This window comes from Laccaria bicolor, genomic scaffold (assembly GCF_000143565.1).
Source record: "Laccaria bicolor S238N-H82 LACBIscaffold_60 genomic scaffold, whole genome shotgun sequence".
In the NCBI taxonomy this organism is placed as follows: Eukaryota; Fungi; Basidiomycota; class Agaricomycetes; order Agaricales; family Hydnangiaceae; genus Laccaria; species Laccaria bicolor.
This window is the reverse complement of record NW_001889931.1, coordinates 106,217-132,647: the sequence shown is the minus strand read 5'-3', so window position 1 is coordinate 132,647 and position 26,431 is coordinate 106,217. Positions and strand designations below refer to the sequence as shown.

The 26,431-nt window shown below is 48.1% G+C and overlaps 9 protein-coding genes across 9 annotated transcripts; 5 read left to right on the top strand and 4 right to left on the bottom strand.

Moving 5' to 3' along the window:
* Positions 1-142: 142 nt before the first annotated feature.
* On the bottom strand, positions 143-672 carry LACBIDRAFT_314351 (uncharacterized protein). The gene has a single exon (XM_001888888.1). It carries the CDS (start codon positions 574-576, stop codon positions 301-303), a length of 276 nt encoding a protein of 91 aa, XP_001888923.1. The 5' UTR covers positions 577-672; the 3' UTR covers positions 143-300.
* A 287-nt stretch (positions 673-959) lies between these two features.
* On the top strand, positions 960-1,932 carry LACBIDRAFT_334180 (uncharacterized protein; the record flags this gene model as incomplete). The annotated part of the gene is made up of 2 exons (XM_001888938.1): positions 960-1,037; positions 1,165-1,932. 2 exons carry the CDS (start codon positions 960-962, stop codon positions 1,930-1,932), a joined length of 846 nt encoding a protein of 281 aa, XP_001888973.1.
* Positions 1,933-7,037: 5,105 nt separating this feature from the next.
* LACBIDRAFT_314349 (uncharacterized protein) lies at positions 7,038-7,692 on the top strand (the record flags this gene model as incomplete). Its single annotated transcript, XM_001888937.1, has 2 exons — positions 7,038-7,374; positions 7,427-7,692. 2 exons carry the CDS (start codon positions 7,038-7,040, stop codon positions 7,690-7,692), a joined length of 603 nt encoding a protein of 200 aa, XP_001888972.1.
* A 188-nt stretch (positions 7,693-7,880) lies between these two features.
* LACBIDRAFT_314348 (uncharacterized protein) lies at positions 7,881-8,422 on the top strand (the record flags this gene model as incomplete). Its single annotated transcript, XM_001888936.1, has 1 exon — positions 7,881-8,422. One exon carries the CDS (start codon positions 7,881-7,883, stop codon positions 8,205-8,207), a length of 327 nt encoding a protein of 108 aa, XP_001888971.1. The 3' UTR covers positions 8,208-8,422.
* LACBIDRAFT_314347 (uncharacterized protein) lies at positions 8,408-9,878 on the bottom strand (the record flags this gene model as incomplete). The annotated part of the gene is made up of 7 exons (XM_001888887.1): positions 8,408-8,498; positions 8,561-8,624; positions 8,683-8,739; positions 8,801-8,944; positions 9,006-9,111; positions 9,158-9,427; positions 9,486-9,878. The coding sequence occupies 7 exons, from the start codon at positions 9,876-9,878 to the stop codon at positions 8,408-8,410; spliced, it is 1,125 nt and encodes a 374-aa protein (XP_001888922.1).
* Positions 9,879-10,685: 807 nt separating this feature from the next.
* LACBIDRAFT_334177 (uncharacterized protein) lies at positions 10,686-12,130 on the top strand (the record flags this gene model as incomplete). The annotated part of the gene is made up of 5 exons (XM_001888935.1): positions 10,686-10,739; positions 11,040-11,062; positions 11,127-11,397; positions 11,451-11,852; positions 11,906-12,130. 5 exons carry the CDS (start codon positions 10,686-10,688, stop codon positions 12,128-12,130), a joined length of 975 nt encoding a protein of 324 aa, XP_001888970.1.
* Positions 12,131-12,683: 553 nt separating this feature from the next.
* On the bottom strand, positions 12,684-13,025 carry LACBIDRAFT_314345 (uncharacterized protein; the record flags this gene model as incomplete). Its single annotated transcript, XM_001888886.1, has 3 exons — positions 12,684-12,748; positions 12,802-12,865; positions 12,927-13,025. The coding sequence occupies 3 exons, from the start codon at positions 13,023-13,025 to the stop codon at positions 12,684-12,686; spliced, it is 228 nt and encodes a 75-aa protein (XP_001888921.1).
* A 1,915-nt stretch (positions 13,026-14,940) lies between these two features.
* On the top strand, positions 14,941-19,471 carry LACBIDRAFT_334175 (uncharacterized protein; the record flags this gene model as incomplete). The annotated part of the gene is made up of 21 exons (XM_001888934.1): positions 14,941-15,207; positions 15,261-15,298; positions 15,322-15,664; positions 15,719-15,933; positions 16,081-16,151; positions 16,231-16,411; positions 16,461-16,575; positions 16,721-16,895; positions 16,955-17,008; positions 17,105-17,163; positions 17,195-17,278; positions 17,611-17,693; positions 17,815-17,922; positions 17,973-18,107; positions 18,145-18,490; positions 18,580-18,748; positions 18,789-18,908; positions 19,058-19,145; positions 19,185-19,248; positions 19,351-19,395; positions 19,442-19,471. The coding sequence occupies 21 exons, from the start codon at positions 14,941-14,943 to the stop codon at positions 19,469-19,471; spliced, it is 2,790 nt and encodes a 929-aa protein (XP_001888969.1).
* Positions 19,472-19,913: 442 nt separating this feature from the next.
* LACBIDRAFT_334174 (uncharacterized protein) lies at positions 19,914-20,824 on the bottom strand (the record flags this gene model as incomplete). Its single annotated transcript, XM_001888885.1, has 4 exons — positions 19,914-19,961; positions 20,185-20,319; positions 20,367-20,520; positions 20,640-20,824. The coding sequence occupies 4 exons, from the start codon at positions 20,822-20,824 to the stop codon at positions 19,914-19,916; spliced, it is 522 nt and encodes a 173-aa protein (XP_001888920.1).
* Between the last annotated feature and the right edge of the window lie 5,607 nt (positions 20,825-26,431).

Sequence of the window (26,431 nt, the reverse complement as noted above, 5' to 3'; positions counted from 1 at the left end):
CACCCCTGCTATGGCCGACAAGGGCCGAGAGAACGGTTACGGGCCCCTTCAGGTGAGTTCCGACTCTGTTCAGCCCCGTATTTGCTAACAACCCACCCCCCATTACCTGGCGAATGCCCAGCAGGGCAAAGCCGGGCGCTCCTCCCACCTCACGCCACGTCCGCCCCCAAATCAACTCCCCTCGCAAACGCAACCTGTGGACTACGACTAACCGCCTGTGAAAACGCCCACAAAACCACCCAACTACCCACGGCAACAACTCAGCGCCCAGGATAAACCACCCACGCTGACGGAATCGGCTCACGAAAATGCCCCAACAGACGGAATCCAGTGCTGAGGCCCATCGACGAGGACCCAGCGCCACTTGGCGAACCAACAGGCAATACAGCACCGTACAGCCAGGTGCGTACCCCGCGCCTCCCCACTAAACAGCCCCGAATGACAGCGAAAACGCCAGCGCCCTCTCCGATGAGGCCACCACTGCGTCTCACTCGACCACGGCCGCGGAGACCACATGTTGACACCCAGATGTGCCGAAACTAGGCTGTCGACGGTGAGAATTCTTGGTAGGTACATTCCGGGGTCGCGATGTTGCTCCCTCTCTTAGAATCTATGTATAACTTAATGTATAGTAAGTAGTGTAAGGAATAAAACTTATAATGTCAAATTTTACGTGAGCATGGAGAGGCTGATTTCGACTTAACCACAGAATTTTTGGTGTATATGTACTCAATATCTAATTTGGCCGTCACACATCAGATTTTCAATCCAAAAAGGGAACATTGTGGCGGAATTTATCGAAATAGTATGGATAAGATTCGACACACATTCCTGAATAAGTGACCGACATTTGCCATCAATGTGTTGAACATTGGACGGTGTGTCGTTCTTCATCACGTGTGTCGTATTTCATTTCTGTGTGTGTGTGTCGACTCTTGTCCGTCCTGTCTTTCCATCTAATGGCCACTGCTCTGACCATCTTGGATGGCCCGTTTTGGCTTTACTGGCACTTGCTTCGCCAAGCACCCCCCATTCGAGTAAGTTACCTACCACTCAAGCTCAGCCCTTGTATACAATACTCATGCAGCGATGCCAGAGCCCAGAATCTGATACCTGGACGGACGAGGAGATATCCGCGCTTTCGATTCTACACCATATCTCGAGAGTACAGACGACAAGATTGTCCAGATTTCAGAAGACACAGTCGTGAAACACTGCCACAGGTGGGAATCTACCATCTCTGAAGCACTCGCCATGGACCTCATCTGGAAGCAAACCACAATTGTTACCCCACGAAAGAGACGCATCATAAGACATCTTAACCCAGAAGGAGATGGTCTGATAGTCATGGACTTCGTGCAAAATGCCCAACAGCTCCGGGTCGCCTGGCCCTCGTTGTCTTTCTTTGGGAAGCTCAAAGTCGTTCTGACAATGCGCCTTTACCTCCGTCAGCTTCAACGCGTTCAGTACCCTCCGTCTAACAACACTCCTGGTCCGCCAGGTCCGAAACCCTTCTGGTGCGACGGCCTTCAGTTCGGCTTTGACCCGAGAGGTCCATTCCCAACAATCTCCGCCCTCGAGGCTTATTTTCGACAAGAACATGGCCACGCTGAACACCGTGCGTCGTTGGGTCAGGCACCTCCCCTCAACTGCGAACCCCTTGATACCTCGGCATTTGCCTCGTTGGTTTTTACGCACAACGATTTGAACATGCGCAACTTGCTGCTAGACGATCAGCATGTGCTATGGGTCGTTGATTGGGGGTTCTCAGGGTTTTATCCGCCGTGGTTCGAGTATCTTGGCATGGTATATGCCTCGCAGAAGGACCGGGATATGGAGAGTTGGAAGGGGTGGATTGGACATATGGCTGAGCCGGCGTTTGAGATTGAAGAGTGGATGAAAAGGATAGGCTATTGCCTCATAGGCATGTAGAGTTGTACAGTCGAGTAATGTCATTCTGAGGACTGTAAGAAAACGGTGAATGGATGGTGGAGCAGTAAATTTGAGCATAAAATTGAACAATGAAAGACAGAGTTACTGTAAGTAGTGCCGGGGCAGAGTCAGAAGTTGGGATGGACCATGAGATCTTGAGAAGAGAAGGAGGTACCAAGCAGTGCCTTTCGCGTGACTGAAGGGGTGAACTCCACTCTTCGGTTCACCGAACGGCGAAAAGGTTGGCTTCCCCAGAGGAGAAGACCTCGTTTCTTGTCCACGATCACATACAAGCTCATCGTCTGAAATCGCCGTTAAGTCGAGGCCAGAGTCCCTTGATCTAAATTATCCATCCCTCCCTCCTTTACCCCGTCAACACGCCCTATCCTGAACCTATATCGGCCACCGTCCCCCTCTCTACATCCCCATCCTCGCTTGACGAGGGAGATTCGCAACCTACACTCCGATACCAACCTTATCAGCCGTTGCATCCATCCCCTTGGGTGCCAGAGTTCTTTGAGCTTTTCTTCCGTCTCCGCCCGCTTCATAAGTTCCGTCGCAGCCATTTTGTTCGCCTGCGAGAGATGTGAAAGGGAAGAATGAAATACATTGCTGAACTGCGCACCTCCTCAAACAACGCTTGAGAAAGCGTTTCGAGCCCAACCTCAAGTGCTGCATTTCATCGGTTATGGTCTTCTTTGCAGCACATACTTTCGCCAACTCTGCACGTTCCCGGTCGAGCTGAACTACTAGGACGGGATGGGGGAGCGGTAGAACCACTAAAGACGATCAGCGAAAGTCAGGGTATCGAAGGCGACAAAAGAGCCGATTGTACATACCTGAATCATGATACGCTCAGTCTTCAGAAAATGCTACCAGCCCCAAAAGAAACTGGCTCCGGCAAGTCTCCCATTCCGACTTCCAAAGTCAAGTGAGCAACGCAACTCGGTAATTGCTGACTTTAGAAAGTCGCACCGGGTAGCGCGTTTTGCCACTCAATGCGGAGGCAATTTCCAAGTCCTCCTTTGTTCTCCAAATCTGATTGGTACAACAACAATCACGAGCCCTTCCCTCACTCAACTCGATGCCAAATCCCCCTTTCAACCACTAGAAACATTGGTTCAAGGCAGCGCAGAAATCCGGACCCCATATCCCACTCCAGTCTTCAAGCTTCAAGAGCGGTAGGTCAAGGAATCTGGATCGGTCTTATCCTAAAGACGCGAGGGATCTTTGAGACATATGCACGAAGAAAGTTTCTACTGTCCATTGCCCTCCTCTCCAGGATCAGGAGGCCTTCGTTGTCTTGTCGTCCCCGTTTCTGTAAACGGGCAGTAGTTGCCTGCGACGACTGTCAATCAGGGATTGAGGTGTATTCACGCGCACATGACTACTGAGACATGAAATTATTCGCGGAAGCGTTGGAACGAAAGGGTCGATACGAATCCCTCGTGGAGTCCCCTGCAGCAGCAATTTGAAAACGGTGGCGCTGGATCCGTTCAACAGAATGGATCCTTCAAATCTGAAGGATGCCAACCGTAGGAAGCAGTCCTGGGCCACACCTGCGTCTTCAAGGGTTCCTCAGCCGGAAGGACATGATGCGCTCATTCATTGGAAGGTGTACTTCCGCAAACACGATGCCAGCTCTGGTGATCGGTTATACAAGTCGTACAATCTCTGGCAATCCATCGTTTGACCTGCGTAATGCAACGAGCATTGGCATCAGCAAATACACAAATCGTTTTACCGGGATTCTAGGAACGTAACTCGCCTCCGGGGAACGGCCCAACATATGTCTAGCCTACGCCCTTGCTATGTTGGTGACTCGATATCCGGCTACAAATTGCTTTTATGCAGCGCCCGGGTTCCTCTTGAAAGGCAAAGATGGGTTTAACGAACAATCTTGGGCAGCGGACACCTGCAAAGAATCCTTACTTGCGGGGGAGGGCGTCTGCTTGCAACGCTCGTCATCGACGACCGTAGGAAGCGCTTCCCGCTCCGATAAGTCAATTCCTCGATTCCCTGTTCAAATCAAGTGGGTTCTCGCGCGGTATCCCTGTAGAAATGGAGTTTCATACTTGGCGAAACAGACTTCTGTCAACGTTTGGTCAACGTGCTCCCATGACTTCACCGCAGGCTCTGGTGCTGATGCCCGATCGTAGCGAACGATCCAATTCGTGTTTGAAACAAATATCCGACTGGTTTCGTTATGCCCTTGTTCCGCATTTCGGCCACGGTTGTCGTCGCTTTTTGTAAAGCTTGAAGGATGCCTTGCGGGTGACGGTTGTTTGGTTGAAAATTACGTGGACCCACATGGACCCACATCTTTAATTGCTTTGACACCGAGCTCGCCGGAAAGGTCACCCTCATTTATTCAGAGCAGGATAATTCTCGAGGTTTGGTCTATTGATTATTCAAGGACTTTCAGCGGCTTGAGTCGGCTCCCAGAATTATTTTCCCTTCTCCGAGCAGTTTATATAACTCAGACGCGAAAACGCTCTTCCGACTCGCAACTTCGGTGAATAGCGCACCAGCGGGCTCTTCCGTCTCGCACGCACTCCTTTTGTTGTTCTTCGTGAGAATTCTTTTCAAAAGGCTCCTGGCTGACTGATGCTGGTCACTCAAACTTTTGACATTTGCGTCCGGATTAGGATGGCCGTGCACAGAACTCGTTAAAAAGGCTTGACTCTTGTTGTATTCTCTACAAGCACCCCCACGATTTCTCACCTCTGCACACCAGCAACCATGGAAGCCATTCGCAAATTCGTACCCTCTCTTGGTCGTTCAGCATCCAACATCCTCGAAGTTGACGTTACGAGGGTCTTAGTGGAGACCAGTAGCCACATGGATCGATTACGAGAATATACAAGAGACGACGAGTATGAAGGACGATATGCACAGTACGCCCCTAGAGCAATTTTTCTTGCACTAGTCCCCCCACTGACGGTATCATTTGCTAGATTGTGCACACGTTACGAAACCTTGAAAGTATCGCCTAACCCATCAACCGACGAGGTGAAGGAGCTGCTACGCGATCTTGAGAAATTTTGCGATGCGGCCCGCCTCCGAAAGGTAGATATTCCCCCCCGTTCAATGACACCCGTTAATTCCTTTCCTTTCCTTCCAGGACGAAGAAATAAGAGCGATTTTGGGCTGATGGGTGTTCCCGCGATCGCACGATTAACACAGACTGCTTTTTTTTTGCCACTGTATCTTCAAACAGTCATACCCCGAATTTCATATCCCATTTATCAATTCTGACCCGTCCGTTCTCGGCGCATCAGAGGGCATGAAAAACCCTCCCCTCAGAGTCGGCTGACCTGATCTATGTGAGGTAGAACTACGTCGATATCGCCTCACCAACGCCTCATGCAATGTGACGGAGATTACAGAATTTTTGAAAATACTTCCGCTCGTCGCTGGGATGAAACTGGGTTCGAATATGGATTCTCTGTACCTTTTACAGTCTTTTACGGACCCACAATGACGTCTGCAATATCGTTTGTGCAGAGTGCAGGAACAGGTCTATGGAAGGACCCTCTTAATCATCAGCTTGGACCACTCTTTCTTTCTACGAGAGTCATGCTGAAAAGACGAATTTCAAATGCAATGCATCCGAAAGGTTCGTGTCTTTGGGCTCTTGCGCTAAGGATCGAGACTTGAGACGGAGATATGACGATGGTTGCTGATGTGTGTTCGTTTTGTTGAGTTGACCCACTCCGAATTTTCGTCAAGAAGTACAACGTTTGACGGACTGTTTTATATTCAATCACAACTCCCAATGCTCTGGCGAATACCGCAGCTACTGTGCATGAAAAAGAAATTGATCAAAGCTATGATTAGGGGCGTCGGCAATAAGAGATCAACAAACTCCTGACATCAATCTCTGGCAGTTTGGCAAAGATACTTTACTGCCCGCCTAGCTCAATCGGATAGAGCGTCAGACTTTTACAATTGTAAATCTGAAGGCTGCGAGTTCGACCCTCGCGGTGGGCTTATATAACTAGGACTTTCTTTTACTAAGACCTTCTCCAAACCTTTTCTTGACAGATTCTGAAAATATGTACGTAGTTGTTGTCGAGTTGGTGTCGAGCCTTTCTCTCAACGCCTGTTACTTTCAAACTCCGACGTTCATACCAAACTTCAACTTCAACTCCTCCTTCAAGTTTTCTCCAAGTTTTCTCCTCAATACGGGATAGGTCCGGAATTATCGAGGTAAGCAAGTACGTCAAAGTCATCTATAGTTTATTTAGAATCTTTCTCCTTCAGCACGACCAAGGAACTCAGTTACTGATACCCAGATGAGAGTTGAACAGTACCGTTGTGTATGACCGTCCGTTGTTGAAATTACGCGACGCTGTTGGGTGAAGCTGGCAGCGCCTGCGCCAACACAGTCACAACTGAAGCCATTTGAAGTGCGTCTACCAGTCTCATCCAATTTATCATAGTACTATGACGGGCACCAGTGTGCACAGTCTCAAATAGCGATCGTATGCCTCCATATTCTCCCTGTGCCACGTCAATATTCGGATACGGTCCCAAGGGATACGATGACGACGAATAGGTATCATGTGCCATGTCCTTGACCCTAGAAGAAGCACACTCTTCAGATTTCTTCGCGCATTCCATTTCCTCCACCACTTGAACCTCCGTTTCCTCGAGCACGCACAACACGACGGCAGCTTCAGATGCGAAGGACGAACGAGGAGAAGGTTTCATAAATTTTCTCCCTTCCCGTCACCCTCGCTCCATCCCGTTGCCTGTATGTGTGCGGAAATGCGATCGCGCAAGGTGTCACTTGTGCACATGATGACGCACGTTCGTGTTGGGATACGTGCTAAATCAGGAAATCTATTCTTGTCAGTCGCCCGCCAAGCTAACCTCCATGGCTGGACCTTGAGAGTGAATTTCAAGACATTCTTAGTAAAGTCTCGACATAACCTAGACTCTCCTCCTTGTCATGTCCGCCGCCCCATGACCTCGACAGGCATTGATATATTGGTATCCAAGACCTGCGATCTTGACGTTCAATTCCACTTGGTGTGTTCTATCTTGCAGTTGGATGGACACCATTCTCAGCTCACCCCCTCATAGGTGCAGCGCCGGCTATGTACCCTCCACTACCACTGTACGCCGTTCCAAAAGACGGTCAACGGGCGTCAACAAACGCAACCACTGCTGCCGTTGCAATAGAGCCCCCACCAGCACATTTGGCAATTCCCGACTACAGTGCACTTGAGAATGGAAGTGCCTCTGCAACTACGGAAGACGCTGCCAGTCTGCATCCCCCTGCGATCTCATGCACTCAAGGGGACGACTCCGATCTTCCACTATATCGGAACGTTAGCGAGAGGCTGCCGGCTTACACCTCGAGACCCTCTCCTCCAAGATTCGGAGGTCACGAACCCAGGACACTTCCCATGATCTTATTCAAAATTGGTTTCTGTTCGTTTCTTCTGCTTCCCCGCCTCCGTCTTACTCACTCAGCTCTGCACAGGTTGTCCGCCCATGTGGATCTTGGGCGCCTCTTTCGTTGTGGTCCAATGCCCCAGCAAGTGGTATCCGTATCCCTACCGACATCCATGGTTGGAGGGACAACAACGAACGGAGGCGGAGAAAGCGGCGTTCATGGCTCATGTGCGGGTGGTGGAGGTCATGTGGGCCAGGCGCTGCTTCATTGCATTGGGGATGGTTTTGTGCTTTGCGTTGGCGGCGGGTGTGACGGGGTTTGCTATCATGGATGCTGATAATAAGATCTCCTGATACCCCACATGGGTGGTGGCGGGGTTGGCTGATTTTCCCTGCACAAGTCGTGCTGGCTTCTTGGTGGTCACATTTCGACGTCGATCAAGCTTTCCCTGGTCAAGATCCCGAAATGCCTGCCAGAGCCGATACCGGCTACAACGATCGCGGTCCTTGGTGCCAGTGTTGACAGTAACCGACAATGGAAGATGTGGTCGCAATGTCCCTCCTCATACCCTGCCTTTCCATCTCCTAAAATGACATTCATGCTCCTTACTCATGACCCTCTCCGCTCTGCACCAGAATCACCGACGTCATTCATAGCGTTTTACATTCACTATCCGGTTGTAGAATGCTGCATAGGATCGCGATGCGCAGTCATCAGGCTTTACCGAATTACTCGAGGACTGCTTGTTGACTTCACCCAGCTCGGGTGGCGTCATGTTCGGCGGGAACGTTCTACCTGTATTCTGCGTAGGAAACGAAGCAATAACGGAGTTACTTTGGTCTATGCAAGCGCTGGACCTGGATATTGATCATGACTACTCGAACAGCAGCCCAAAGCCAACTCGACGCCCACCTGCACACAATCCGGTCAACCCACTTAACGTATCCAACCTCATCTTCCCTGACGGTTTTCTCCAGACTTACTTGCTTATTATACATATAAGCTACTTATGACAGATACCGCAATACATGGACGATTTAAATCAAATAGCAAAATATGCTAGTGAATTTAGTATGCACTCCCTTTGCCTGTGAAACCTTGAGGAAAGATTTGTTTGAACAATTCCGGATAATGTCGCTCTCCAACATCCGGATGGCTCCTAGTGAAATAAAACATACCGTTTAGTATACAGCTAATTGACATGATGATTCAGACACAAACTTTATACGTCCAATGAGGCTGACTTTGCCCGACGGTTCTTTGTCGAACTCGGAGAAATTGACGGCTGGAAAGGGATGTGACCATGTGTTCTAAACCTTCAGGCGCGAAACAGGGAGTCTTACAGTCAGTCGCGGCTACCTTGCCCCTTTGGTCCCGAAGTTTCAAAATTTCCGGAGGGACTGTAGCGTTCGTCAATCGATATCACTCGAAAGGAAAGATTGTAAGAAAAAGATATCTTACAATCGAGCACCTCGTTCGCAAGTTGCACACCCAAGCCAATGCTCTGAAAGAAGGGCACCGAATATCGAGGTGTTGTCAACCCTTTAGGCGAAATAACACGATGGGACGTTGCGCGAGCCAATCCTCGTGTTACGAATTCCAACGCTGATACAAGAAATGATAGTCAGTGTGTCGAGAGGCAGTTGCAAGGTAGAGGAGAAACTACCTTTTCCGATGTTGACAACGAAAGTGCCCGGTATGGGCGGTGCGTCAATCCACTGTCCTGAAAGATTCTGGACTTGTAGGCCACGGTGTGGCGACGCTTGTAAGAGCTAAAATAGCGTCCATGGTAAATACCGCGTGCAAATGGGAAATGACGAATAGACACTCAACGAATGTTAGGAATCCCCCATCGTAATGGGGACCCACGCCCTGGTCGTCATCACCTTCGTTGACCACGGGATACCGTACAATCTTCGACCGATGTTGCATTAGCTCGTCGGTGTCATAGAAGTGCGCAAGCCCGTTCGGAGGGAGACCGAACGCCTCTGCGAGTAAGGAACTAAGCTTGTAGCTGAGGTCTTGAACCTGGTCCAGGTAACGTTCCATAGTATCCCTAAATCCCGGAATTAGGTCTTCATCAGGCCACTGGGTCGCGCGGAGTGAACAAAAGACTCATTCGAAAGTGATAACGAAACATACACACCTGCGAAGGGCCCCAAAGACGATAATACTCCGGATCTCCCTCCTTCCACCTACAAACATGCCTCGTCGCAAAATCGAATTGTTCCCTCTGATCCACTTTCCCCTTCGTCAACTCGGCCCCTAACCTCGAATACCCCAGAAAATGCTCCGAATTCGCCATTCGAATTTTGTCCTTGGCTTCTTGAGGCAACGCAAAGAGTTTCGGGATGTATTGGGTTAGAGAATCGATGTCGGTTGTTGATACGGGGTGATTTGAGAGGTAGAGAAAGCCGACGTTGATGAGGGCGTGTTGAAGTTGCGCGATGAACTTGGGTCGTTGAGATGGTGAGTCAAGTAGAGAATAGTCGAGAATTGGGATGCTTGAGAAGTCGGAGGCTATCGTAGAGTCCGACATGATGAGAATAGGAAGCAGCGAATTGTAATCATCTGAAGGGCGCTGGTTATGCCAAGGTTATGCTGAGATGAATTGTGTGAGATGACGCAACTGCAACAAATATGCACGTTCTTATGTTATTTGTCTCAAAACATTCACCACAACATTTTGAAAGCGACGCTCACCTGTGATCACGAAATATGGAAGGGCAATTTCTGTACTACAACTCTTGTACAACTGGATCCGGCGTTGTGAAGACACTAAGTATTTTCAAGATACGCCTCCAACGAAAAAACTGCTGGATTGCTGGTGCCGTGTTTTAACACTGTTGACGACCGGTCTCTCGAGGTCATCCACCGGTACAGTGAACCAAAACAGATCGGAGACTAGGCGTGGCCTATCCAGAGGCCTGGATGTCTAAACGGAAGGCGTTGACCAGGCGGCCTTTGAGAGGGGTGATGTCCTCCGATTTCTGCAATGGCTCGACTTGGGCTAAGTACGGCGCAAAATAAATTTCTGAGCTCCGTCCAGGCTTTCCACGAATTGTTTCGCCGGGCACTTATCCGTTTTTTCGAAATGCGAAGTGAAAGCAAACTGTGAAGCAGGCAAGCCAGGTATTTTTCAACATCTTCGCCCCGATCTCCACCAGAATTGCACATCAAGATCCAGTGCTTGTCCAGCCAGAGACCAGGATGCCGAGTCTTGTTGGGACAGTGCTTTAAAAAAAACACCCTCCTTTGTCTGCTAAAGTGGGGCGAACCACGTTGGATATTGCCTTCGACAAGGTATTCATAGGTCGTAAAATAACTCGTTGTTTTGCGCTTGAACATGGACCCAACCGCCGAGAGGCCGGCCCAGGAGGGCAAGCAAGACACCCAAAAGGTACCTCACAAGAATTCTTCCGGCTCAACAACGCATCCGTGATGCAGACGCTGGTGCCAGGGAATGCGATTATTTGTTAGTTTTTGGTTTGGGGTGAAGACTTTCACCTTCGTGATCGCAAGTTGACATCAACCAAATGAAAGCTTGGCTGAGAAATGGCCGCGAAGAGGTATGGGTGAAGCGGCAGGCTTTTCTCCTCTCACGTGGGTACCGTTCACGACCGCGATATGACCCAGATTGGGTGCCATCTTGAACGGGGCGGAAAAGTTCATACTATTTGATGACCTCTTTTATCGGAAGCCTGAGGATGCCCTACGAGCTGGGTACGTTCCTTCGGTTCTATCTACCCGATCTAGGTGTATCGACTTATGTTTGTCAGACCTGCAGAATAATGGACGCAGTCGGAATTCACGATGGTACTAGGGTTGTCATCGAGGAATTCGCCACTTGGAAAGAAGAGATCCCAATTGCGTTGTACCTGTCATCGGAGGCCTTGCGCAAGGATCCTAGGAATTGCGCTATACCGATACTGGACGTCTTACTCCTCCCAGACACTGATGAAATTGCCTTGATGGTCATGCCTATGCTTCTTGGCTTTGACGAACTCCCGTTCCGACGTGCAGGAGAAGTTGCCGAAATGTTTCAGCAATGGCTGAAGGTAGAGTTAGGCGCAATTTTCCATGAGGTACAGTTACAATCCTGCTTTATCAGGGCAGCGAGCTTATGCATGAACATAACATTGCATATCGGTGTGATACTTTTACTTCCTCAAACCTCCCATTTGCTCATGCCCTTCCTAGTGATGCATGTTGGTTCAATCCCATAATGGAAACCTCTCGGGTGATACCAGCTGGTTTTCATTTTGGGGACTGGCGAACTGTTGACGGCGTCCGCCCAATCATTTGGCGCGATCGCTGGTCGGTCAGACCGGTTAAGTATTTTTTCATCGACTTTGATTTATCCCTTCGCTATTCCTCCAAGAATAATTGCCACGAGATCGGGCAAATTGGCCAGGATCGTTTAGTGCCCGAAATGTCGACCCCTGAAATTCCATATGATCCTTTCAAGGCTGATATCTACCAGCTAGGGAAAGTTATCCTCAAAATAATTTCTGTGCGATTTCCGCTGTGCTTGCTTTGTGACGTGATATCTGAATGATGATTTAGGAATATGAGGGCCTTGAGCTGTTTAATGTCATTGGGGAAACCATGAGTAAGGCCAACCCGGATGAGAGGCCCCTTGCATCTGAGGCTTCCGAGCAACTAGCAACTCTCATCCTCAGTCTGACTCCATTAACTTTGAGACGCAGGGTCTGGAAGATTGGTGATTTGAAGCTTGGTTCTGTTGATCGCTTTTTTGTCAAATATTTTGGTGCAAGACGGTTTTTTTAAGGCCATCAATTTGTAGGATCTGAACATAATTTTTCTTTCTTTTTTTCTCTTTCTCAAGTCACAATGGCGGTGTTGACGGACATTCTGGAGTCGATCGACCCAATTGAAAGCACTTTCTATCATCCATTGTTACTTGTGCTAATTTATCTTTGCAGTGTTCAGTATATTTACACCGAATATTCCTCTTTTTTTTATTTTAAAAAAAGCACACTTTTCCCTCCGTCGTCCGACGACTCTGATTCCCCAAGTGATCGCATGGGCTGTGCGCAAAGACCTTCTTGAGTTGAAGGCAGTACTGGCATTCAATGCGCAAAACTTCTTGAAAGCTAGTGAATCATGGAACAATACCAAGCTCCAAACACCGTTTTCATTAATCGATAGATCCCTTTTGAAAGATAACGCTCAGCGCTTTTGTTTTGTAGTTCGTACACAAATTCTTTTGCAATGAGAGAACACGCAAGGAAGGAAGAAGAAAAGGCACGTAGACCAGACAAGCCGAGAGAATTGGATAGAGGGAAAATTGACATCAGTACAGTACGAAATGTCAGGTCAATCATGGCACGTCTTTACAATCAGATGGCCTCTGTCCCACTGGCAGGGCAGTTACGGGAGATGTGGCTGGCATCGGGTCAATCAGCAAAGGTCAAAGGCGATAAGGCAAGCAAGCTCACCATTCTGACCCGCGAGTATAACAAGCCCGCTTCTGTCATGGGGGCAATCCCTGCTGATGTGTCCCTAATAACACAACTTCATCAACTGCCTCTCCTACAAAACTGAGAACACACAAGGAACTCACGACGCCAGAGCAGTTGTAGCACTTAAATCCCTGGAAACAGTCGCGCGAACAGTGGCCTACACCACCGCAAGCATAGCCTATATTGTCCTGAATCAGCATTCATCTCTACTAGATAGCTTAAAACGAGGAGAGCATACCAAGTCTTCTGTGCACCACCACCAAACGCTCCATAATGGCCTCTACCTTAGTATACGCCTCCTCCCCCTCCTCCTCCACCCCTCCCAGTCGACTCAGGGCACCGTCCCCGACTTTGCCGCACTGATAGCACTCAGCACCTCCGCCAGCAGACAAGGGGGCCAGCCCACGGGGGTTAAGCCCCTCATCTTCATCGTCCTCGTTCAGATCATCATGGGACCCCTCCTCCTGAGGAGCTGCGTAGTGAGTGCTACTTTGACATTGAGGACGGCCGGGAAGGAAACCTCTCGGGGGGGGGGGTATGCGGCAGTTGGTCCCTGATATGGGTAGCCGTAATTCTGTGGTTGCGGTCGATAAGGAAACCCAGCGGGCGGACCGGAACGGGCAAAGGGCGTCGGAGGTCGAGATCACTGACGCTGATAGTCAAAGTCGTTGACCGTGCCCGCGTGAAGGTTCCTCGAAGTGCCTATATACATCACGAAATAGGCATTCAAATCTCAGTCGGGGTTCAAGAATTACGAAAAACTGACGTGTGCAGAAGTCGTTTGCTGAATGATTCTTATGCACGTTGTTATACGACCGATTCGTGGTATTCAGCGGGTCATAGTTCGTCGTCCGGCGGCTCGAATCGTTGATGGTCATATCTCCAGAAACGGCGCTGAGGGTGAGACCTTTGGTTCTGGCATTCCGAGCACCTTCGATAACAGACACGCAGGAAGGCCGCAATTTCTGATTTCCGGGTAGAGGGCCATCTTCGACCTCTGCTCTGGCAGAGAGTCGGATGATATACTCGCTGAACCGTTTCAATTTTTCTTGTAGACCCAGGGAAAAGTTATGAGAACCTTGATAACACCAGAGTCAGGCATCCTCACCATGCTCGTCTTGACAATATCAAACGCCCACTAAATCCGACGTGGAAGGTCTTGCACTGTATACGGCGTCCAATCATCATATCCTGACATTCGCTTTACACGTCAAATCAGGTAATGAAGTTCATGGCTCACTGAGTCTCGAATCACAGAGCACCAGTCGTCACCATGAACAACTACAACCTTTGCTTTGAGGCACTGTCAATGGACAGGCAGTATCGGGCAGTATCACATACCTTGATATCGAATGGTGCCTTTGTAACGGACGTGACCCTCACATATCACTCCTTCACAGATCTCGGTTCCAATCCTCTCGTCTTCGCGCTTACGCGCTCATCACCTTTCGGCCCATTCTCAAACTCTTACGCGTCGCATACCCCTGGACATCACACTTCCTACCTACCTCCCATTTCACATGGACTTTCTTCCCCTTGGCCTTAGTAACCAGTCCCCTATTTCATTACCCTTGACCCTACCTACCTACAGTATATAAGGACCTGTCTGTATCCCGTAGATTCCCGAGAAGCGAATACAGAGTCATTAAAACGGTCTGTTGTTCGCGTGTGCCGATTCCCCTCAACAAATGTGACCCCTGTGACCAACGTGACAGCACCAGCTCCGCCACTTCCCAGTCACGGAGTCACGAAATCGTCACAGCCTTGCAGGTGCCAGGGAATGCGATTGTTTGTTAGTATTTGAGTTTGAGTGGCTTTCAACTTCGTGATATTGCAACTTAACATCGACCAAATGAAAGTTTGGATGAGAAGTCGCAGCGAGGAGGTATGGGTGGAGCGGCAGCCTTTTCTTCTCTCGCGTGGGTACTGTTTACGACTGCGATATGACCCAGATTGGTTGCCATCTTGGACAGGGCAGAAAAGGTCAAAACTCGATGACATTTTTGATCGCAAGCCGGAGGATGCCCTCCGAACTGGTATCGAACTCGTACATTCCTTTGGTTCTGTCTACCCGATCTAGGTGTATCAACTTATGTTCGTCAGACTGGCAGAATAATGGACACAGTCAGAATTCACGACGGTGCTAGGGTTGTCATCAAGGAAGTCGCCACTTGGAAAGAAGAGATTCCAATTGTGTTGTACCTGTCATCGGAGGCCTTGCGCCAGGATCCTAGGAACTGCGCTGTACCGATATTGGACATTTTACTCCTCCCGGACACTGACGAATTCGCTTTGATGGTCATGCCTATGCTTCTTGGCTTTGCCCGGCTCCCGTTCCGACGTATAGGAGAAGTTGCCGAAATGTTTCAGCAATGGCTAAAGGTAGAGTCGGGCGCAATCTTCCATGAGGTACACTTACAATCCTGCTTTATAAGGGCATCGAGCTCATGCATGAACATAACATTGCATATCGGTGTGATACTTTTACTTCCTCAGAGCTCCCATTTTTGCTCATGCCCTTCCTAGTGATGCATGTTGGTTTAACCTCATGATGGAAACCTCTCGGGTGATACCAACTGGTTTCCATTTTGGGGACTGGCGAACCGTTGACGGTGTCCACCCAATCGTTTGGCGTGATCGCTGGTCAGTCAGACTGGTCAAGTATTTTTTCATCGACTTTGATTTATCCCTTCGGTATTCCTCCAAGAATAATTGCTGTGAGATCGGGCAAATTGGCCAGGATCGTTCAGTGCCCGAAATGGCGACCCCTGAAATTCCATATGATCCTTTCAAAGCTGATATCTACCAGCTAGGGAAGGTTATCCTCAAAATAATTTCTGTGCGATTTCTGTTTTCCTTTACTTTGTGACGTGACATCTGAATGATAGTTCAGGAGTATGAGGGCCTTGAGCTATTCAAGGTCATTGGGGAAATCATGACTAAGGCCAATCCGGACGAGAGGCCTCTTGCATCTGAGGCTGCTGAGCAACTAGAAACCCTCATACTCAGTCTGACTCCATTAACTTTGAGACACAGGGTCTGGAAGATCGGTGAATTGAAGCTTGGTTCTCTTGATCGCCTTTTTGTCAAATATTTTGGCACAAGACGGTTTTTTTAGGTCGCCAACTTGTACGATTTCTCCATTATAGGACATAAATCTTCGCTCAACTCATGATGGCGGTGTGGAGCCAATTAAAAGCACTTTCTGTGATCTGATTTGATCTTCTATTGTTATTTGTGACTCATATTCTGCAGTGTTCGGTATATCTACACCGAATATGGACATCTCTCATTTTCGACTTTCTCTGACTCGAACAGCAGCTGCTGTGAGGGTATATCCATTTGGAGATAATCCGATCGTCTCTTTTCGTTTTTAAACCTTCAAAGCTGTTAATTTACTACAAGTTTCCTTCCCCATGGCGCCCTCTTTTTTGAAAAAGCACACTCAGGCTTCTCCCTCCGACATCCCCGATTCCCCAAGTAATCTTGCATGGGCTGTGCGCAAAGACCTTCTCGAGTTGAAGGCAGCCGTAAATTCGGAACCCAATCAGAAGCTTCGTCACGAAACCTTGCCACTCGTAGACGAGTAAGAAAATGAATACTTATAATGCGAAATTTCTCACCCTTTTCCTCAGGTTGTTGCGACACATTGACCATATCATAAGACTCCGCTTCTTTGCTGCGGTCTTCACAGGTGACAGAGCTGGGAAAATTAGAGAAGATTACACAGCAGTCCGGTACCAATATGAGGTGAGAAAAGACATCAAGTATCAAGCGTTCACGATACTGAAATTTGTGGCTTAGACAGAATCAGGACGCCTCGCCGCTCTACAATCCAGAATGGAAAATGTCGCAAGAGAAATCCAGAATCTAGAGGACATGCTCCCCCCCTCAGCCAACGTGCCGTCCTCTTCGATCCCACAAGGAAGGTTCGAATTTTCATAATCGCTTTGCTACGACACTTCCATATGACTTGGTTCAATTGTCTGAAGATATGCACCACCTTCTTCAAGTCCGTTTCAACACCCGTATCAAGGAGGTGGACCGTCTGAAACTCATCATACAATGGGGTGAGTACCTGGAACAGCAGTCCGAAATGAATTTTGGTGAATACCTACGCGACTTTTAGGGACCTTGGACCAATGGGGTCTTGGTCACACTCTGATCTACGCGCACACTCGCAGTAAGTACCTCAAAGGCGCGTCTCTTAATTTTTGCTAACCTCTAGGCCAGCAACCCACAAGAGTTACTAAGGTCAGCTCTCACGAGTGTGCATCAGATTCCGGAGTATCGACGTTACAGCAGAGATCCGACATCCAGATTTCTCTCGACTTCAAGGTCAGCTTAGTTGATTAAAATGTCAAAACAGCGGATTACGAACAAGCTCACGGATAATTACTACTATTCTAAGGTTCCAAAGCACGCCGGCGTTAGTCCCTCCTCTGCATACAATGTTAGTACTTATTATGGCTTTTCACTTGACCGTAAACCTGACTATAAAACAATCTTTACGGCAGGATTTCGAGGCGAGCATTTATTCCTCCTGAGTCTTTGGCAGGAACTCAAATTGACCCCGGGCTTGCAGTCAACCAGCAGCGAACCTTCCCTGGAATGCTATGGGGTTCCACCCTGCTGCCACCCCACAGGGTATGGTTTCCCACCAGGTACATCCAGCAAATTTTTTCGGAGGGAGGATCATGGATCAAAACGAGCATCTATCTATTCTATTCTTTGCGTTTCGATTTTCACTAATGATGAATGTTGTTGTTTAGGTTTGCTTGGCAGAATGCAAGTTGGTCGGCTACGGGCCCTATCACAAATGTTCCACCCGGCGCTCTAGTTTACAACAACAGTGGTCAAGCATTTCAGTACGTTCTTTTTTGTTGTGATCTTTATTCCGACTTACCCCGATGTCTTCACTAGGCCCTTGTAACTTCCTTTCCTCATCTATCCTTCTTGTGAAGACCTGCAGACCTGCATCATTTCTAGAACACCAAGGCCACAAGACACGTCTCAGCACCCAGCAGGCTCCCGCCCCGGATCAATTGAAGATTACCAGGCTCGATATTCAGTTGACACAGAGGCCTTTGGATCTCAGTAAGAAACGAAATACTTGTGCATTTTTCTTGGCTTAATCATGATACCAGGCGTTTAAGTGGTCAGAGTGGAGGCTCAGGCTACTACGATTATTACAACGTTGGAAGCGAATCTTCCGACGGAAGCCTCGACCGTCTGTCCGTTCAAAGCCAATGGGGCGGCAGCCACACCAGTAATGCGCCAGGGTACTCAGTGGAAACTGACGATGACATCTATGCTCAGTGACTTTATCTATTTTTCTTCACCTCTCCACTGCTGCTCTGTTTTGGTCACCTCTCTCTGCTACAGTCTCCGTACCATCATCACTAATGCGTGTCACCACTCCTCTGTTTTGTTCACCTCTCTCTGCCAGTCTCCATACTATCATCACCAACGCGTGTCTCGAACACGTCTATGCTTTTACTCTACTCAGATCAGGAAAATCGCAAATGTGTGGCAGGTCGTGATCGCATGGCGGAGTGTGGCCGGCGTGATGGAGCTGGCACCACACCGCCATAATTTTGATCTCCGGATAAATTGTGCCATGTGTGTCACAATAATCCTTCACGCCACAGAGCTGTTGTCGCATGTATGTGTATCGATCATGTGACATGTTGAACGTCGGAAAATTTTGGACTTCTGAACTTTTTCTCGGGCTTCATGCTGCTTCATGCTCAGTTCACGCTCCTTCCTCCGGTAGTCTCCCTCCACTGCGGCAATGCATCACCACCACCATCTCGAGTAACCATCGCTCAACCGCACCCAACCATTATTGCACCTCAGGCCTCAACGTCACGAACAACGACCTACCCCAACGACAACAACAACCACCTGGGACGTGCAGACGGTGACGATGCATGTCGTCATCACTGCACATATTACTCAAGGTGGGCCATCTGAACTCCCTTCGCTTATTGTCTTTTACCACAATGCACAGGGGGGCCACGTCGCTGTCGGTGACATGGCAAACAACAACAGATGGAGAATGACAAACGATAGACAGCGAGGTGAGCCATCTGACTAGTCTCCTCTTTACTTTTTTAACAAGAGACGCAGGGGCCACGTCGCCAATGGCGACGTGACAAACAACAACCATCCTTCGACCGCCCCCAATTGCAATGACAATGTGGCAATTCCACATCACACCGCCCACAAGCACGAACAACAGCCAACGACAACGCCAACCAAAACCGACCACGATCATTTATGCAAACGACAACGGAAACAAATCACAACGAGCTGAGGTGAGGCCCCACCACCTATCTTTCTAACACAGAATCTAGGTGCTACATCTCCGTCGGCGATCTGGCAGCCAAACGACGAGCTCATTTGTTGCCGTCATGTATTGTAGGACACGAACGATGAGTACCCACCATCCCATGTTCGTCCTTTGGTGGTGTGCTTTCCCCATCTCACCATTACCTTATTCCTGACCCCTGTCACAAACAGGACCTCATTGATCTCACGGAGGAGGGCTGCATCAAGGATGATTGGGTGAGTTCCCCAAATCATTCTCATTCACTCTTTTGTTACAATATAGTATTTACGTGTTGTTTTGTACATAGTATAATACCAATAAATGTTTTTATTTTTCGCATTTGGGCAGTGTGGTGTAATTTAAAAGCTGGATTTGTGGCCCCATAATGAAAATTATGATGAGTTTGTGGTGCCATGAATGATTGTGGTGGGTGTGTCGCCACCCTTCGCCACCACAAGTATAATGTCCCCATCATGGTTTGTGGGAGTGTGGCTGACCATGGTTTGGATGAGAAGCGTGGTGCCACACATGCCACATGTGATGTGATTTTCCTGATAGGCTCATTACATCTCTGGAGGTCAATGATATGTACGCTTCTCTTCGAGAATTTTTTGCTTGTACTACTAATTATGTTGCAATCTAATGAAGGTGTGTCTCACTCTGAGTTGGTGCAGGTTCGGCTTTGAGGTTCTAGAACACCTAAAATCGAGGTGACAACTACACAGTGGACAGTGAGGGATGTGTGTTCTCTTCCTCAAACTGAGCTGAGATCCTGTCTGTGGCGCTTCCGAGCATGCCAGTGCTGAATTGGCAAGAGATGCGAGTAGCGGTATCGACAAAACGGAAGCAGAGAAATCTTCTGATGAGCACTGATTATGCTTATCCTGGCAGGAGCCAGGAGAATGAATTGTGCAAGATGACGCAAGTGCAACATTTGAGGCTGTATAGATGTCGATGAGGGAGTAGGAGATAAAAATCCAATCCACCTGTAGTTGCAATTTCTTGCTGGTCTCGTTTGAGCTCACCGACCTGGCACACGCCTTGACTTCTTCCGACTTCTCCCTCTTCTCGTCCTCAATCTTGTTCCTGCACTCCACATTGTACGCTTCAGTCTTGTTATTCAAGGTCACAACTTGAAGCCCATCTTGTTGGGTCATGAGCTCCAATATCCAAGTTCAGACTTAGTGAAACGGAGGGCTTCATTGACCGATACGGTCAGAGATGCGAGGTGCGGAGTAATCCGCGGCTGTTCGAGGTTAAGGGTGGGGACCGGTGGGGACGGAAGATCTATTGGCTGTCCTGGAGAGTTGTTAGCAGATTGACATGAACCGAGGGAAGGCATGGGAGTGGTTTCACAGAAACTGTTCATGCATTGATGTTGTAGCGACTAGAATCTAACAAACTAAACAAGCAAAAGCAAAGCAAAAGACATCAATGACCACTTCATCAACCAGTTAGGGCAGTCAAATGGGTCCATCACTGATGGGCCAGCGGTGTGTGACAGGCGCCCATCAACAGCGGGCCAGCGGACTCGGCCGAGCTGTCAAGAATTCGGCCTTGGGAATGACTGGGCCGAGACTCTAAAATAGGCCATGCGACATGGGTGGGCCGCACGAACAGAGCCCCATAGAGGACGGATCGGCCCACTTTGCCTCTGGCGCCCATGGGTTGCGCCCAATTGCACAGATCCCATTGTTGCGCCCATCGTTCTTTCAGGCAGTTAACCAGAGTGCTGCCTCGTTAGTACCACTGTGGGGGACCACACAGGAGAAAGTTAAATAGATATATTATTAACCTGTTGTATGTGAAGTAAGTATTTAAATGTGTTGACAGCAGCCTCGTTGTTGCGCCTGCAGGCAACAAGAGGTGAATTTTTCGCCATGGATGGGTGGCATGAAAAAAAGCCCCTCATACAATGGGTCAGCCCACTTTGGCAGAGGTTTATGGCACCCATGCACTGCGCCCATTGGTCTCATTGGCGAGTCCCAACCTGTGCAATTATTTTGCACTCCACGAGAGGCACAATTCTTTTGCGCTCCATGGGGGGCACAATTATTTTGTGCTCTAGAGGTGCAATTATTTTGTGCTCCATGAGAGGTGCAATTATTTTGTACTCCAGGGCGCAATTACTTGCACTCTATGGGGGAGCAATTCTTTTGCGCTCTAGAGGTGCAATTATTTCAAGCTCCATGAGAGGCGCAATTCTTTTGCACTCCACAGGGGGCACAATTATTTTGCACTCCAGGGCGCAATTACTTGCGCTCTATGGGGGTGCAATTATTTTGCGCTCTAGAGGTGCAATTATTTCAAGCTCCATGAGAGGCGCAATTCTTTTGCGCTCCACAGGGGGCACAATTATTTTGCACTCTAGGGCACAATTACTTGTGCTCTATGGGGGCGCAATTATTTTGTGCTCTAGAGGTGCAATTATTTCAAGCTCCATGAGAGGCGCAATTCTTTTGCGCTCCACAGGGGGCGCAATTCTTTTGCACTCCAGGGTGCAATTATTTGTGCTCCAGGGCGCAATTACTTGCGCTCTATGGGGGTGCAATTATTTTGCCCTCTAGAGGTGCAATTATTTCAAGCTCCATGAGAGGCGCAATTCTTTTGTGCTCCAGGGCACAATTATTTGTGCTCCAGGGCACAATTACTTTTGCGCTCTAGAGGTGCAATTATTTCAAGCTCCATGAGAGACACAATTCTTTTGCGCTCCATGGGGGGTGCAATTCTTTTGCGCTCCAGGGTGCAATTATTTGTGCTCCAGAGCGCAATTATTCTGAGCTCTACAGGGGGTGCAATTATCTCAAGCTCCACAAGGGGTGAAATTATCTGTATTCCATGGGGGGGACAATTATTTTGAGTTCCATAAGGGATGCAATTCTTTTGCACTCCACAGGGGGCACAATTCTTTCAAGTGCCACTGTATGTACCTTGTGCTTTGATAGGGTTACAAATAGTCTGTGTCCAGCATTGTTTCAATGTCAGAGTGCGCCCAATGTGAAATGGGGACGAAATGTCATGTCAGAGTGCACCCAATGTGAATGCACATCAAATGTGTGCACTAAGTATGCATCTGCACCTGTTATTTTTCAGTGTGTATTTCCACCCATTATTCTTTTGCATGAAATGTTGAGTGCGCCCAATGTGAATGGGCATGTGAGTGGGCGCCAAGTCACTATATTCCCATGGCATTTATTTTGCACAAAAAATATGCACCCCCCCAATTGTAGTAAATGCGTGGACCAAAGTAGTTTGTAGCTGCCCTGCTGAATGACATCATGTGCCCCACTGAAACAATTTTTTTGCGCCAAATGATGTTTGGACTTTGTCAAAATTTGGCCATGTCCGGTATATTTTCCAGCTCAGGGTGTGGGGGAAGAAGCTTGAATGTACAAATTTAGTATCATTAGAATTGTATAAATGTCCTCTATCGATCTATACCTATTAGAAAAGCACCAGTAGTTGTGTAAATATTTTATGGCAGCAAAAGACTTGAAAGATGTTGGAAGGGCCAAGCAAACAAAGGCAAACATTCCGATAATTCTACAAGTTCATGCTACAAAACATGGGGGAAGAAGCTTGGATGCCCAAACAAGCTGGAATCATAATTTAGACACAATTCAGCATCTACTGATACCATTTTTTAGAGCAACGGTTGTTTGTGGCCAACCGAATTCAATACTCAGCTGTTTTGTCTAGGCTGTCACACTCTCACAAGTGTGATTTTTCTGTCAAGCATGTTGCGTTGATTATTGTCCAGAGCTTTGCAGTGCTCTTCTTCGTTTCTTAAGGCTCAGCCAAAAGTTACAGAGAAAGATAACTATATATTGGATAAAAGTAGCTGTAGGTTACTGGCTGAGAGCCATCTTGCAAATCTATGGAATCCATCCTGAAAATTCATGAAATCCATCCACCATTCCAGGAATTCCATCTTCAATTCCTGTAGATTAAACCAGGAAGTGTACTTCTGGAGCCCAGAGCCCAGCCTATATCCTGTACCATCCAAGAGAGTGAAATATGGGGCATTTGGGAGGCACCAATGTGATTTGGGAGTGACCTGGAGGGTGGGGGAGAATGGGAAGGCAGTAAAAAATGCGAAATATGAGAGAGCATGGGGAGTATCATCACCTACCCATGTCTGGACACCTTAGAAAGTCAGGATAGGACCATAAAATGTTTTGGAAATGGGAGGAGAATGGGATGGCAGAGAAAAATGCGAAATAGGAGAGAGCATGAGAGGTATCATCACCTACCCATGTCTGGACACCTTAGAAAGTCAGAATAGAACACATTGAGCGCACTCTGATGGGCACATTCTGATGGGCGCACTCTGATGGGCGCACTCTGATGGGCGCACTCTGATGGGCACACTCTGACATTTGGTGCACATTCCCATTGGGCGCTCTCCAAATACATACTGAAAAACAACAAGTGCAGATGCACACTTGTTGCAGGTATATACTAACTTGGCACCCACTCACATTTGGCACACCTTCACATTGGGCTCATATTTCATTTGGTGCACATTCACATTGGGCACACTCTGACATTTCGTGTGCATTCACATTGGGCACACTCCGATATTTCATGTGTATTCACATTGGGCGCACTCTGACATTTCATGAAGAAAAATAATAGGCGCAAATACACACTTGGCGCCCACTCATGTTTGGTGGAAATCCACATGGCAAAATTGGTGCACAAAATAATGGGCACAGATACAGATTGGAATATAATGGGCGCAGATACACACTCGGTATTGACAGTTATGGTGCCCACCTGAAGCACCAATGGGCATGACAATCTGACACTGGCAGTGTCTTGGTGCCCACTCACATTTGTATTCACTACACAATGCTGGACACAGGCTATTTGTGACCCTGTCAACAGCACAAGGTACATACAGTGGCACTTGAAAGAATTGTGCCCCCTGTGGAGTGTACATCCCTCATGGAACTCGAAATAATTGCACCCCCCATGGAATGCAAATAATTTCGCCCCTCGTGGAGCTCGAGATAATTGCACCCCCTGTAGAGCTCAGAATAATTGCGCCCCCATGCAGCGCAAAAGAATTGCGCCTCTCATGGAGCTTGAAATAATTGCACCTCTAGAGCACAAAATAATTGTGCCCCATAGAGTGCAAAATAATTGCTCCCCCATAGAGCACAAGTAATTGCGCCCTGGAGCGCAAAAGAATTGCGCCTCGTGCCCTCTGTAGAGCTCAAAATAATTGTGCTTCCCTGGAGCACAAAAGAATTGCTAGAGCACAAAAGAATTGTGCCCCATAGAGTGCAAAATAATTGCTCCCCCATAGAGCACAAGTAATTGCGCCCTGGAGCGCAAAAGAATTGCGCCTCGTGCCCTCTGTAGAGCTCAAAATAATTGTGCTTCCCTGGAGCACAAAAGAATTGCTAGAGCACAAAATAATTGTGCCACATAGAGTGCAAAATAATTGCTCCCCCATAGAGCACAAGTAATTGCGCCCTGGAGCGCAAAAGAATTGCGCCTCATGCCCTCTGTAGAGCTCAAAATAATTGTGCTTCCCTGGAGCACAAAAGAATTGCGCCCGTTGTGGAGCTTGAAATATTTGCGCCTCTACAGCACAAAATAATTGCACCCCCCATAGAGTGCAAATAATTGTGCCCCTTGTGGAGCTCAAAATAATTGTGCCTGTAGAGCGCAAAATAATTGCACAGGTTAGGACTCACCAATGAGACCAATGGGTGTAGTGCATCAGTGCCATAAATCCCTGCCAAAGTGGGCCAGGCATTGACTACAATTGGGGGGGCACATATTTTTTGTGCAAAATAAATGCCATAGGAACATAGTGACTTGGCGCCCATTCACATACACATTCACATTGGGCACAGTTGACATTTCATGCAAAAAGATAATGGGTGGAAATACAACTGGAGAATAACAGACACAGATGCATACTTAGTGCAGGTACAAGTGATTTGGCACCCACTCACATTTGGTGAACATTCACATTGGGTGCACTGACATTTTGTGTGCATTCACATTGAGCGCACTCTGACATCTGGTGCCCATTCACATTGGGCACACTCTGACAATTGGTGCCCATTCACATTGGGCGCACTTTTCATGCATTCACATTGGGTACACTCTGATGGGCGCACTCTGACATTTGGTGCCCATTCACATTCCAACATTTCATGCATTCACATTGGGCGCACTCTGATATTTCAGGCACATTCATGTTGGGTGCACTCTGATGGGTGTACTCTGACAGTTGGTTCACATTTACATTGGGTGCACTTTTCATGCATTCACATTGGGCACACTGACATTTTGTGCCCATTCACATTCCAACATTTCATACATTCACATTGGGCACACTGATATTTCGTGCACATTCACATTGGGTGCACTCTGATGGGCACACTCTGGCATTTGGTTCACATTTACATTGGGCGCACTGACATTTGGTGCCCATTCACATTGGGCGCACTTTGATGGGAGCACTCTGACCTTTGGTGCCCATTCACATTGGGCACAGCACACTTTGACATTGAAACAATGCTGGATACAGACTATTTGTGACCCTATCAACAGCACAAGGTACATACAGTAGTACTTGAAAGAATTGTGCGCCCTGTGGAGCACAAAATAATTGCACCCCCTGTAGAGTGCAAAAGAATTGCATCCCTTATGGAGCTCAAAATAATTGTCCCCCCCATGGAATGCAAATAATTTCGCCCCTCATGGAGCTCGGAGCTTGAGATAATTGCGCCCCCTGTAGCACTCAGAATAATTGCGCCCCCATGGAGCACAAAAGAATTGTGCCTCTTGTGGAGCTTGAAATAATTGCACCTCTAGAGCACAAATAATTGCACCCCCATAGAGTGCAAATAATTGCGCCCCTTGCAGAGCTCAAAATAATTTCACCTGTAGAGTGCAAAATAATAATGGCATTGGTGCAAAGTGTGGGTTATTTTCAATAGGAGCGCCCATTATTGGCAGGCGCCCACCTGTTCGGCCCAGCCATCACTATGGATGATTTGTTGAGATGTCGGCCAAGTCCGCTGGCCCCATATGGTATGAAGCATTGTCAAGTTCGGTTGGTCCATTTGGTAAGGGCTAGGGTCACTGTCATATGTGCATCAACTCCATATCACACTCGGTTACATCGATGAAGGGACAACTGGATAGCACACTACTATGACCTACCAGCACCTCGGCGCACCCTACGAGTTGGCAGTCACTGATTGTCACATATTTTGGCTGGACAAGCGTGACTCTCGTTTTCTG

Coding starts and splice junctions, on each gene's coding strand:
- LACBIDRAFT_314351 (XM_001888888.1), bottom strand. CDS start 576: ATGTACCTACCAAGAATTCTCACCGTCGACAGCCTAGTTTCGGCACAT.